At 39.7% G+C, this 15123-nt stretch overlaps 1 protein-coding gene across 1 annotated transcript in view; it reads left to right on the top strand.

Annotated features, from left to right (window-relative positions):
• The window catches only part of arhgef28a (Rho guanine nucleotide exchange factor (GEF) 28a), a 47845-nt gene extending 41863 nt beyond the window's left edge, over positions 1-5982 (top strand). The window contains 1 exon segment of the mRNA XM_039779004.1: positions 3777-5982. Within this exon segment, the coding sequence (XP_039634938.1) occupies positions 3777-3949 (173 nt within the window). The 3' untranslated portion in view covers positions 3950-5982.
• Positions 5983-15123: the final 9141 nt, after the last annotated feature.

Below are 15123 nucleotides of genomic sequence, written 5' to 3'. Positions count from 1 at the left end.
GCACTATAATACATGCAGTGTGGGATGGTTTCATCTAATATATGTTTGTCTTTCTGGTGTATAGAAGGGCTGTCACTAACGACTGTTTTAATTATCCGTTAATCTGCTGATTATTTTCTCAGTTAAAGGTGCTATATGTAACTTTCAATTTGTGTTTGGGGCTGGTGCGCGGTCACGGAAGGCTTGTATCATGTGGATGCTGCAACAGTTTTGATGTCATTACTTAGAATTCCTCATGGGGGCGATAGAAACTACGCACTATAGCTTTAATTTCCTTCTTTTCTGTGATGGCCCTGCCACAGTATCAGCCATAACTACACTTCTAAAATAAAATTAAAATGCAACAAAAAATAATAAAATACAAGACATCTCCTGCTACCTTTTACCTGCATACTCCCTAACACAGGCTTTTCCGGTGTTACGCCAAAATAAGGCATCAATAATGACTATAATAAAATATATATAATATATAAAAATAGCATTCTTTTCACTGTTAGTCTCGTTTGAACAAAGAAAATTGGCAAATATATAAAGATATAGACAATATTTTTACTTGAAAAATAATTTATTCGATTATCACAATTGCATTTCTGACGATCGGCGAATCGATCGATTGACTAATTGTTGAAACAATAACTTTTAGAGCAATAAAAGGTAGAAACTAAATGAGCTGATTCGAGTTGTGAGCACATAACTACAGTATTCATTTACATATTAAAACAGATTTTTTTTTTTTGTTGCTTTCAAATACCATCTGTGAAGGGAAGTAAGTTGGCATAGAAAAATCCACTAATGAATGCATCAAGTAGCTCAATTACACATTTTTCATTACTGGTTATGTTTAATATCCTGTATCGTAGTGCTAATGCTGTGACATTACACAGCTCAAGTGCCTCTGGTATTGGACAGCAGTGGGCCGTTATCATTTTGTCTCTGCTGCTCAACATAAATGAGAAATCTGCTTCCCGTGAGAATGTAAACAAACCCTCCGCCTCATGTATGTGAGAGCGCACTGTACACACACGCTCTATCCTTGGTGAGGCCTTTTCTGTCCTTCCGCTCAGTTAATCAGTGACTCCTGACAAAGAAACCACCCCACCACCTCCACCTGCACCAACAGCAGCAAGCGGGGGGGGTGGGCCTTCACCAGCAAGAGGAAAAGAAAATCAATGGTTCCACTATCTATCGACTGGCAGGGCAGACAACAGCATGTGAATCACAGTTCACAGGCGATGGCGGACTGATTGGGACATCGATCTAAAAAAAAAAAATCTTTACAGAACTCATTACCGCATGACTTGTCATCGCACCGAGAGATGGGGAGGTGCGAGGAGGAAAATGAGAGATGCAGACACGCATTAATCTGCGTTTCACTCACGAGCTGTCGGCTACATATTCACGTGTGCCCGTCCTTGTTCCTAATCCATTCATGCACACGCTCATTCTAATATTCACGGCAGGCGGGGGCGGGGGGAAATTACAGGTCACATGTGTCTTGTTCCTTAGCCCTTGTAAACAGGGGGGTCAGTGTTACGTGCAGCTGATGGAGAGTTTCCGGTATTGTTTACCAGCAATAGCAGGCAGCACAGTCCCTTCCTCATTGATCAGCTTATTAACCTTTCCTCGTTATTGAGCACACACAAGCCCCAATGAAACCTGGATCACTTGTTAACAAGCCTGGGGTGAATACTTTGTTGCCATCGACAACGCAGGGTGCGTTCCAGCTGATATCTAGCTTACCCACAATGCATTCCTTAGTGGATCCCAAGAGGGCCTACGATGGAATACTCTTAGACACTGAATAATGCTGCCTAATCTTTACATAACGCCCCATCCGAGTTATACCTCTGTAAGGAGTCATTTTAGTATTTTATGTGCAAGCTCATATTTTAGGACCTCGTCATACTGGATCACGCGCTGCCTGGTATGTGGAGGAACCTGGTATCTCTTTTCTATCATGTGAAAAGAAAAGGAATTTCTTTCAAATGCAAATTCTCCATTGTGCTGTCAGTCACATGGATCAAAACTTGATCTCAATTCTCATCCTCACCTGAGCATGTGAAGATTTCTTACCATGCACACCATGCATATAAATGCACACCCTTTTTTGTTCAGTGGATTTCCATAATTTGTTCCTGCACAATGTAATCTCGAGGAACCAGTTGAATGGAATTTCCTGAAATGACCCCTCATCTGATGAGTCGTGTCAGTTCTGTGTCGCTCACCTTTTCACACAAAGGGTGAGAGCATGGTGAGTTGGCGGAGGAAGAATAGAGAGATGAAACTGGTGCTCTTTACAGTATGTGGATCGATTCACACCTTGTAAAATATGCGGCATGATGCATAAACCTGATCTGTGACTTTTCTAACAAAGCATCGGGCTGCACTGCAATGGTTAAATGATACTAATGATTATTTTGCTCAATACTGAGATCATGACTGGAATAGAATGAAATGGAACTTTTGTTGTACCACTAGAGGGTTGATAGTTGATACCATTTAATGAAATCTCCTAGCGTGGGGATATTTTAGTGCTGTATGTTCATTATATTGATTGCACATGGCACAAAGACTGCCTTAGATATCTTTTTATTTATTTTTTGTTTTGTACCAGCTGTGTCCTATAGCGTTTTCCAGATGGCTTCAAATTTAAAATGGAGGTGTCATAGACAAACTTTTCCTGTATACAGCAGTGTTTTACATAGCATCTAATGATGTTGGCAGCCCACAATTTTCCAGATTCTAACAACCCGAGCCAACTGGCACAGTCAGGTTACCATACTAGACTGAGATTTTCTCAAAAGGTTCTGCAGCCCTAACACACCGATATGTTTTGCTGCATCCTTTAAATAGAACACATTTGCTGTCTGCGTTATGTCTGCATTAATAACGCTAAAATCTTGTGAACAAAGAAGGTATTGAGCGTTTTTTATCATCTGGATGCACACTGATGATCTCATCTATCAGAGGTACGGCCTATATGGTGGCTAACAGAGCTACTCTAACAGACTCTTATATAATTAATCAAACATAGACACTTTCCTACAGGGACACAATGAGGCAATTTATAGTTCACGCCATCTGTTACCATGACAGCACACCTGCCCAAATGCTAGACAGCACCCACCATCCGCACACAAATGTAAGAGCACACACATTCTCAGCTAGATTCCACTGGTAAAAAAAAAAAAAAACACATTCTCTTTCAGATCTCCTTTAATTAAATAATAATAATGCCAATGATCCTTTGAAGGGATCACCCCGGAAGCCGGGGATGTAATATGTCGCTCAAAAAAACTTCAGCAGGCCATATGTCTGCCAACTCAAGGGTTTAAATCCTTGTTATCTGCTTGAAGGCTGCTCTCGCTACGATATCTCTTTATCCTTCCTCGTTTTTCTCTTCTTGTTAACTGTCAAGTATGAGGAGGCGGGTGTCATCGAATCCCAACCATGACGATGGATTATGTTGATAATGATAAAAGTGACACCTCTAAGTAGAAGGGGGGATGATAGATAGCTTGAAAATGTCTTTGTTTTCATTCTCAGTCTCATGCTCCGGTGCAGGAGGCTGAGCTGCAGCAGCTGTGGTTGTATCTATTAGATGAGTTAGACTGATGATTAGACTGAGCTCATTAAACAAGTGGTACATGCCCCCATCCTGATGATTATGTATCAGTGGTTAGTAAATGATTGATTTGGTCAATGCATTATCAGTATCAGTAGCTGCATTTCTTCTACATACTAGAGTGTAATAATAGTTTTTTTTCCGCTCTCAGATGACAGTCACAGCTATATCAGCGAGACCTGGTCGTCAACAGCAAGTGGAGCTAACCCATATCCGGTGCTCCCACATCCCAGTGACCCTCAGCTGGACCTCCGTGCACTGGTTTCCTTGGAGACTGACAGCGGAGCGGAGGAGGGCAGTGAGGAAACCATTGTGTACCTCTGAATGTTGTTAGATTTCAGACTCTAAACAGCCAACCCAGCACTTGGAAAAAAAGACATTTCATGAAGCGTCAGAATTGAATCCAGGGTTTGCTTCAGAAAGCATTTCTCTCTTTAACAGTCTTTTGTTATGTTTTTCTTTTATATATTTGAAAGATTTTTGTGGTCTTTTTGTAATTGTAAATCTACTGGAAATACGGAGAGAGACACAGAGATAAAGAAGGTTGTTTCAGACTCAATCTCACATGTGTCATGCACCTTAGCTCAAAGCACCCCTGGGTGTACAATGTCTTGTGTGTGTGTGTGTGTGTGTGTGTGTGTGTGTGTGTGTGTGTGTGTGTGTGTGTGTGTGTGTGTGTGTGTGTGTGTGTGTGTGTGTGTGTGTGTGTGTGTGTGTGTGTGTGTGTGTGTGGTCTTTGACTGGGTCCCTGCAGCTACACCTTTCATCTTTTCCCTGTCTCTGCTTCTCCTTTCTCAGGTTCCACATATCTTGCCTGAACGCCATATTTGTTAAATTTACCACAAAAGAGGAGGAAAGTCGTATACCCAGTATAAGCTGGCTGTATCTCTCTAGCGGGTGATTGTCTTGCCATGGAGCAAACTGCCCCTCTATCATTTATCAGACAGGCTCTGTTTATGTACATAACGTGAAGCACAAAACACTAGAGTTGAAACATGAGGTGCGACAGCGTCAGTCGCACTTTTTTTAGACCGCTGCCTATAGTCATCATTCATTTCTTTTTATCTATAGCATGTTTTTCTTGTTAAGAGAAATAAGCATAGATGTGGTTTGAAGAGAGATGTTGCATCTGTGCAAATACGTCCATTTTATCAGTGTGTAGACATTCAACCGCAAAAGCCTGAGAAAGCATGTTTTTGTAAAAAGTGAAAGGAAGTTGTGGTGCAGGAAGATGGACAGAAGGAAAATATGTTTGTTCAAACCATTTTAAGCACTAATGTAATTATTTTCCAATTGTCATGACAATTGTCATTTAGCCACACAAGCAGCATAGCTCTAGGAAGGTAATGCCGGTCAGTCGGTTTACTACTTTGGTCCATTGCCATGAAATTTTGTGCAGACGTTCATGGTCCCCGGAGGATAAATCCTAATTATTTTAGTGATTCCATGACTTTTCCTTTTTCACTACTGTGTGTTTAATATCGGAGGTTTGTCATGTCCCACACAGGATGAATCATAATAACTTTGGTGATCCCTAAACTTTTCATATAGCACCATCTTCAGGTCAAACCTTTAATTAATCTAATACTTTGATTCATGACCAAATACCTGAAACACTAATAACATTCCCATCAGACTCAGCTGTACTTTGTGCTTAGTGCTAATTAGCAAATGATAGCATGCTAACAGTCTAAAAGTAAGATGGTGACCATGGTAAACATTATACATGCAAATCATGTTAGCATTGACATTGCGTGCATGTTAGCATGCTGTTATAAGCATTCAACCCAAAGCACCACTGTGCCTTAGTACAGCCTTACAGAGCTACAAGCATGACTGTAGACCCTTAATCTATTGTTGTTGTTTTTCTGTCATTACTTTAGAAAACTACCATCTTTGCTTTATACAAGCTGTAATGGGTGGAAGATGTTGTCCTGAAATTCTTTGCAAGCATCCAGAACAATAGGAATGTTGCCTTATTGATATTGTCATGCTTAATGCTAAACTATTACACTTGAATATATTTACATATTATCTCTCATTGGCATTTGTACCTGTGCCAATGCTTTAGGTGTCTCTCAATGTTTTTACAGACACTATAAAAGGTGAAATTGATTGAATTACTGTTGTAGTTTCTAAATGGGACAATAATACAGTGGCAGTATTTTTGATGTGATCTTAGTACCATGTATATATGTTTGTGCGTTTATTAATTTATTACAGTAGAAAAGAGTTCTACAGTGCTTTGTGAAGGGTTGTATTGTACATACAAGTGTACCTGTGTGAACAGGTGTGTTTTAATGCGTCCGTGTTGTGTGCTCAGATATGGCTGTATTGATAAAATTACTTTTACTGAACTTGGAACAGTGCTTTGTTTTTCCTTACGCTACAGTAAATGGGGCTCAGTGAATGTGTCAATACAGTAAAAAAGCAGAGTGGTTGAAACACAAACACAATGTTCAGCTCAGATACAAGTATCACTTCAGTTTTATAGCCCTGGTCTGAATGTGAAGCATCGCTCCAACAGTGTCAACAGATGTTCAGTTGCCAGCAGTGGCAGGTGGTAGACCAGGTGCATGAATATCAATTTCCTGTCAGACTGCACCTCTGAATTGCAATCACAAAAACCACATCACTATTGAATGAATGCAATATTGTGGTCACTAAACGTGTGGGTCATTGCATTCTTTAAAATGTCTTATTACACTTAGACCTTTATGGGTATAAAGATTGCCACCAGTCATAGCCTGTATCTCAAATGAAGGCTAAAAATAAAAACGGATATACCTCAATTTGGGCTTCCTGGCTTTCCATGAGAGCAACAATGTATCTCCTATGCGCCACCTGTGTCTCTGTTGCTCTTTCCCTCTTTGACAGAAGAGCAGATGCCTGAGATCAACAGGGTCCCTGCTCTACCCCCAATATGTGCCTTATTATTTCAGAGAGGTGCTGCATAAAAACGCCCACTCCATTCCTTGTCAGCTTCAATCGTCAGTCTGTTTTCTAGCTTATTAAATTTTGCCTTATTAAATGAGGGGGAAATAATGGGGGGAAATACAGTGTAATTCATGCTTTAATTACCATGTATTGATTTTAATCTAACTTAAACTTGATTAGACTTCATCCCTATTTAATCAGTCCCTCCCAATTTAGTCTAATGAATAAGGTAGAGTAAATGAGTGCAGAGGTAGAAAATCCGTTCTTACTAGTACAAGCAGCTGTCATTTGGATAGGATGCATCTTCTGCATATCTTTCTCTTTTAATAAACGACCATCAGGCCATCCACATGTTCCAACAGTAGTGTAAATGAACCTACTTTGAACTAACTCAACATGAATCTATTAAAATCCTTCGGACAGACTACTACATGACATTTTTGAGTTAGCAAAAATATGGAGTTCCTCAGGGGTCTATTTTTGGGCCTCTTCTGTTCATATTCTGCATGCCTCTACTACTTCAAATTATGGAAAAGCCCAAATCTGTGGCAAACTACTGTAATGATTTGCCAGGCCTTGACAGCAATCTGACATCACCATCTCATTCAGATTACTGCTGATATAGTTGTTACTCCGCATTTACACCTGCATTCAGTTTAATTTAAAATATGCAAACAAACATTGTACATGTTCTCAAATGCTATTCATACTTTCTTGTTTATTTTCTTGTGACTTCTTCTTTGTATCATAAAGTATTGATTTTAAAATACTCAAGGCCCAAAATACCTCTCTGATCTCCTTCGGTTTTACTAACCCTGTAGGCCTCTGAGGTCATCTGGGACTGCTTCGTTTCTAAGGGTTAAAACGAAATATAGCGAAACAGTTGTTAGTTTCTCTGCACCACAAATCTGGAAAAAGCTTCTGGGAGATCTGAGGTCTGCTGTAATTCTAACCTCTTCTAAATCAATGTTTTTATGTTTACCGCTGCTTTATTAAGTTTGGGGCTATTTGTGCACTTTAAACACACTATAGCTTTAATTCATTTGGCTAATATTCTACTTTTATTTTATATTGTCCCATATAATAAGTCTTAAATTATTTTATTTGGATTTTTATTGTCTTCTTAATGTTTTAATGTATTTCCATAACTTATATGAGCACTTGGTGTTGCTTTGCCTTTCTCTCTATCTGGCCTTTCACACTCAAGAGCATGTGGAGATGGTTTTCAGACCACCGTTTGATGCTCTTTGTACTTCTGTTAGCCCGTCAAGGATCCATTATGCATATTCATTCTTGCTGTTAAAATGAAGATTACGCTCTCTTCCATTACCTCTTTTTAAGCCCTAAACTAATTACTTTTTAAACACTGTGTATACTTCAGTGAGCAGCAGGTCACGATTTTATGGACCATATAGTTGTGTATAATCAAAATGTTCTTGTGCTGGTTGAAGGTAACCTGTCAAAGGCACAAAACAGCTGTTTGAAGAGGTAATGTTTGTGTTTGTGTATGACAAAAAGAGATGGCAGAAAGGTGTGGAAAGAGATGGGAAGAGCACATTTTACTATAACACAAGCTTTGTGTATGCATGTCATGGAGTTTCTCTATGTATATAGGCTGCGTTTTGTGTTTGACAGGTTGTATTGTACTTACAGGCACATGTGCTCGTACTACGATGGCTGATATGTAATGGCAATCAGCCATCTGGGTATTTCCAGTTCAGCTGACAGTTGATCCCTGAAACCATCACAAAGGCTTTTCATTTCCTGATAACTTTACAATGTTACTGATTAGGATCTCTTTCCAGTCAGTCAACAGTGGAGCCAAATGTGTAAATATCCTTAAGTGAAGTTTTCTTTCAGTAAACCATACATTGCAAATGAAATAGTGTTAAATACTTAATAGCTCTTTAGTGAGTTTCTCCCTCAGCTTCAGTCTGTGTGGATTCAATAATCAGAAGTAGTTCCTTCTTCATTACACAGTAAAGAAACCCCAGCACTGTATGTGGCCTCTGCCTGTCTCCCTAGTTGTTTTTTAATGACCCCCGTGGAAGGTAACCAATAACGCCAAAGGAAAAACCGATAAAAGGGAAACATATTATCGCTGAGTCATCTGCCAGAGGGAAACACGCATTGCTTAAGCCTTTCCCAAGGGAAGTGTAATGATTTCTGTAGGCGCACAGAATAAACCTGCCCGGCCCAAATAAATAACAGCCATTAAAGCGTATCCCAGCGAGGAATGCTTTTATGAGAAACCTGAACAATATACAGCATATATACAGGTTATTAGATTTCTCTTGGGGTGAAATATAGTGACAGGCTACACTCAATAATATATATATATATATATATATATATATATATATATATATATATATATATATATATATATATATATATACAGATTACTCACAACTGCAGCTAGAGGAGAAAATCTACGATGACTGTAACAACTTACTGTAAATTGTTTGACTTTCAATACTTTATTTTCTATTAGTATATTCGGTGGAACTAAATATGTCAAATTTAACAATCTTTATAACAGGACTGTGCAGCCTGAGCACTCTTTGCAAATCCTTCAGTGTTACTTTTGAAGAGAAATTTTAAGAGACACATCCTCTGATCTTTACTTTTGACCTTGGATTTAATTGGTCTCACTCGTCGCGTCCCTTTAAAGTCACGGTCATTTCCTGCAGCTGTGTCATTGCCAAGTGCAATGCTGTTTACCCCAAAATAAATGCTAATTACAGCGTTTAGACATTTGACAGCTTCAGTGTCACAGCCACGAAGCGATGGTATGCAGGTCAGATAGGCACTGGAGGCTAAAGATTACCAGACAAAGAAATTAATCTGCAATTATCCAGTAATAAACTACAAAAAAGGGTTGAATAAGGATTCATTAACCTTGTAATGGTTAACTTTGGTTGACGCAAGCCATCCATGTTTGTTTCCTTACAGACATTTCCATATTATGTAAAACCAAGTTGGATATATCAGAGCTTTGGGAAAAACACATCCATTGGCCGGTCAGAGTTATGACTTGGATGTTGATTTTATAAGCTGGAAAATGGCAAATTAGTTCCTTCCGTGTGACGTGAACACAACATTAATAGGCTTGCCAACAATTTTACAATGGGATTGCTTTGCAAATTTCTAGTTGCCTATATATAAGTCTCAGAGGACATAAGTTCATTCAGCAATGTTCAATTTAAGTCAATGTGTTATTTTTTTCCACATCTATTCAGGGCCACAACTAAACTCCAAGTAAACAACGTCATACATATATCATACATTTACTATATCTAAAGGGTAATGGTAATAATTATCTAAGAAATTAACAACAATACTGACAAGGCACTTATCTGCCACATCTGAGGTACATCTGAATCTACTTTCCCAGATTGAGGTTGGAGGCATCGCTACAGATGAAGATGAAAGAAGATGATATGGCACTGCAGACGGACCAAACACACAAACAGTGTTCTGCCTCACTGTAAAACACAATCACAACAAACATTTCTCCCATTTGCTTTAGGTACAGAAATCTGTTATAGTAAACCTGCAACGTAAGGTTACATAGTTGTACCTCCATTATGATGCTGCAGCAATGTTTCATCAGAACCACCACTAAACCCCAAATCGTCATCTGAGTCAGACCTAAATGGTAATGGTTGTAATTAACTTAGAAATTAACCAAAACACCGGCAAAGCACATCTGTGGTACATCTGAATCTACAGTATATGAAGCTCAGCGCAAATTCTTTCAGGGAGACTTCTATAACTTTATCAACTCTCTCCTAAAATGATCAGCTGTTTCGAGGTGTTCACTTTTCAGTAAACCAATCAGTATTGGCCATGTATTTCACAATCCAATCACAGCATGGCATCCCTGCTTTAAAATTTGTTCTCTCCTCTGCGGCTGTCAGTTTTCATTTCAGGTAAAGAGTGCGACCCTCCTCCTCCCCTTCCACCTTCAGTTGTTTTCACCCACGGCACCCTGGGTCTTCTTCCGGCTGACCGCTCCTTCGATCCGGTCTTCGGGCTCCTTCACCGCCACCACCAGTGTCTAGACCCCATCGGGGGGATATATCTGGGTTTCTCTACCCCTTTAAAAATGTATATATTTTATACGATGGAGTCTAATCTCCAAAGACTTTGTACATTTCATATTTTGCATATGTAGATTACAAATAAAGTTTTGCATATCTGTAACAAAGTCTCTCCTGATTGAAATATAGACTGAGGTTGGAGTCGTCACTACAGATGAAGTTTATAGAAGATGATATGACACTGGAGAGAGACAAAACACAAGCACCCTAAGTATAATACACAATCACAAGCAGAACATGTTTTCCTCTGGTTGAGGAAATGTTTTATATTGATGTTATTGCTCAGGATATGTCATATTGATAATCCATGGACTTATAATGCTTCACAAAGCAATACAAAAACGATCCATATTGATCCATGATCATGTCAACACTGCATTTCTTCTTCTATCCTTTTCTCCTTTCACTCGTCTACTTGTTTGTATCTATTTGTAATGAGCTGGCAAACTACTTGTCTTTTTATTATTATTATGGAATAAGAAGAAATATGTTTAAAGACACTACATAAATGCATGCAGCATCTGTCGTACCACCTGCTGGAGATTGTGCTGCCATGAACGGTGTATCATTTTTCATGATGTGTGGTCACCGCCTGCCATCCTGTCTGCACTGCTGCATTCATTCTGTCATCAGTGTCATCAGTTGTTCCTGTGATGATGTTGGTACAACAGCATTTCAGAAGCATGTGTGCATTAGCCTGCGTTAGCTTATATGGGAAGGAGAAAAATGTGTTTAATCATGTGTGTGTGGTTTGAACATAAAAACATGGTAACGTTATAGCATCAGCTGTCTGCAGCTCACAGCGCTTTCAAAAAGTTCACAAAGGAAGATTATTTTTGGGGCTTTTCCACCCTTAATGGACGGGACAGGTGAGAAAGGGAGAGAGAGGGGGAAGACATGCAGGAAATTGTCTGCTCTACCTACTGAGCCAACCCGTCCACGAGAGAATGTTTTTCTAATAGTGTCTTGACAGAGTGTGGCCACTTTTAAATGCCTCCTTTAATTGCTGGCTGAGTGGTTTTGCACTGGTGGGGGGGGGAGGGGGTCTTCAAGACCTACTGATACATGCCAAAGGCCTGTACCTGTCAGCACTTGAGGAGTGTGTGACATGCATCTGATGCCGTTCATGAGAGCGTGGGGATGAGCAGTTCACTGTGATCCTGCACCGTGACGGCTCGGTAATCCTCAACAATAGGCACACTCATTAGTTCAACCCACCCACCTGCTTCTCAATAGGACCCTCATTTTCCTTCTTTGTCCCTCTAAATTATAGAGGACTGTCAGGTGTCCATGTATGGTGCGTGCGCGTTTGAGGCAGTATAAGTATGGGGTAATGGATAATAGATAGGTGGGTTTTAAGCTATAGGATATGTTCATGTAACTTAACCTGTGGTCACTAGATAGTATAGCAAAAATAATCTCAGTATGTTTCCTATACGCAGTAAGGCCTACCAGATTTAAATACACAGCGAGCTTAGTTTTGTGTGGGAGTTATTCAATAAAAACTGGGGTTGAGTTAGGTATGATCACATTTTTTTTTATTATTGCATCAGAAAGAGGTGCATTACAGGCTGTCACGGTACAAGGAACTATTGATTAGACCATGAGACAGTTTTGCTAAAGAACATTTTTTTTGGAAGTAAAACTGAAAGTGAGCAGACTGAAAAAGCTCGAAATAATCCCATATTGTTGGTCTGTAAACTGTAATGGATGTGTACAACAGACAGTTTGGCTAACAAAGTTTGTCGTCATTCGTCTTCTGAGTAAGTTTGGCTAATGTGTGGGTGTGTTTAAAACCTGTATGATCGTCTGCCTAATGCTTTCGCTATGTGTATGTTCCCAGAATACAGCAATTAACAAGATTATTATTATTACCGAGAGGAATGTAAGGCCCTGGTTAAAATAAACTGGCTTCATGATGGCTCATCTGAATGCATACAGTACGTGTATTCAGTTTCTTCTGTCTCTTAATGAGTATCACTTTCAGTTCATTGAGCCGTGAACTCTTTAATGTCAGTCTTTCAATCTGCTTTCCTTTGATAATGCTCTTCCGGACATCAGAGGAGGCAGCAGTTAACAGATAGCTGGCCCTCCTAGATGAACACTTGGTAATTAAAATAGGTGAAAACAAGGTCAGTCCACACCTCCATCCGCCCGAGCACAAAGAAGAACTGGCATTTATAGCTTTCAGGGGTCATTTGCTGTTAGTCACAGGCATAGCAGCCCAGCCTCTGCCTTGTGATCAGCGGAGAGGGCTAAAGTTAGTGATGCTCCGTACACCAGATATTTAGGACAAAGCACATTAAACAGGTTAGACACCCGTAGCTGAAATGGGTCATCATGCATTTCCTTTGACCAATCAGGCAGAAGAAGAAACTCATCCTTAGTTTGACACTGCTGAAAAGAGACAGTTGGAATGGCTGTCAGAACTTGAGATTTATGTGGAGGTCTTTTTTTTTATATCAGTAGGCCTAGCCTATGCACTATGTCCTATGTCCATCCTGTTTGTATCTCACATATTAGGCTACATAACAAGCACACATTGTGGAAGTGGGGGTGGAGTAACAAATTGCACTCTAACTACTGTTACAAAGTTGTTTTTTTAACAGTACAATGCAATATAATACATATTATGTCATTATTTGTTATGCATTGCATCTAATTAATATGCATTGCTAATTTATATTTATTTATTAGGGGCTGTTATTACCTTTTTAATAGCAGCTGGAGAATGAATGACAGGAAAGGGGTGAAAAAGACAGGAGACAGTAGCAAAGGGCCGCGGGTCGGATTCGAACCTTCGCCGCATGACGCACCCTACATGGGGCGCGCACGTTCCACTGGGTGAGCTAAAAGATCGCCCCGCAACTAAAGAAGCCAGGGGCTTAATCGACGACCCGGTGGTCACGCTGTGTGACGCAAATCAAACGCACCCACCACGTTTTTGCGTGATCGACAGGTGTCGGCTGTGTCTAACGTTAGCTAACATGCTAAATGCTAAACGTGATGATGGATCTTCAAGCTCTGACTTGTGCGTTCCCCTATGAACTTTTACCTTTAGTGAGGTACACGTGGATATGTGGTTTGACTGTTTTATTCTCTAGCTATCACAGTTGTGACTGCAGAAACTCATTCAGCTCAAAATGTTAGAAAACTTCCAGGATCTCAGTGGGACAGAGATGCTGCTGGGTGGACTGGTTTTGTTATGCTTCGAGAATGAACGAGCAAACAAAGTTGACCCTGAGCAGATTGTTGAGGATTTCGCCGGTGAGTGAGTACAACAGTAGGCCTAACTGTTAATAGCTTACTTTCTGTCCAGAGGACAAAGTCGTGAGCGCACCGCAAGTTACGTAAAAACTGTGCAGCTCTGTGTTTTTGCTAATACGTGTTTGCGGCTGCAGCTGCTGTGGAGTTTATATTGTCTTATTCATTTATGTTTTAGTCTGCTGTTGATTCTATAAAAAGTGGCAGGTTATTTAATTTCTGTAGCGTGTGTGTGTGTGTGTGTGTGTGTGTGTGTGTGTGTGTGTGTGTGTGTGTGTGTGTGTGTGTGTGTGTGTGTGTGTGTGTGTGTATATATATTTCAGGTCAGTGTGTAGTGTGTTCTAACAAACAGAGTGTAAATGTAATTTCCCCATCGGGGATCAATATAGAGTATAAATTAAATTAATTAAATAATGGTTGCACCCACTGTGGTGTCCAAAGCTCTTTTTTTATTTATTGTCGGTCTTTTTTTTTTTACACGGATAAAGGCTGGTGTGTAACGTTAATTGATAATCAGTTGTATGCAGAGGCTGCAAGTGCCATCTTTAAAGGGAATATATATGTTGGTTTGGACATAGGGGCTCTGTGGTGTGATGTATATACGTTGACATGTTAATGTACTTGTTAGGTACTGTTTTGTAAAATGTCTTTTTAAAGTAACTGTTCTTTTACTTGAGTAAAATATTCTAATACTCTTTCCATCCCCACCTAGAAGTGAACACCTATGCTGTGATCGTAAACTTTAACCATGTACTCTACACTTGGCACTTCAGATCTGATACTGTACATACTAGACTGAATCCTACCGTTAACCTGTTTATATTTTTATGATCCATATACTGTGAACCTGATTTAGGCATTGTATGTATGGTATATATTTTGGAATTGCACCTTATTGTTATCTTATCTTACAAAACACAACATGCCTGCACCTTGTTTGGTTGTTTTCAAGAGTCACCCACAAACTTAATGTGGTGCTCAGGTGCTCAGATCATCATGTGTCACCTTTAGCCATGCCCTGCATTACATCAGTGCCAACCAAAAGACTAATAGCAGGGGAGCAAGGTAAACAGACTCTTACATCCACCCAGTGATTCATGTTAAAAAATAGAGCAAGCAGAGCAATAACTATCTTTCATTTAGATTTTCAGCAACATTATACTGCCACTTAAGATTTATTTATTTTGATTT

The sequence above is a fragment of the Perca fluviatilis genome, chromosome 17 (assembly GCF_010015445.1).
Source record: "Perca fluviatilis chromosome 17, GENO_Pfluv_1.0, whole genome shotgun sequence".
Classification (NCBI taxonomy): domain Eukaryota; kingdom Metazoa; phylum Chordata; class Actinopteri; order Perciformes; family Percidae; genus Perca; species Perca fluviatilis.
Note: the sequence above shows the minus strand (reverse complement) of the source record. Positions and strands in the feature narration are given on the sequence as shown.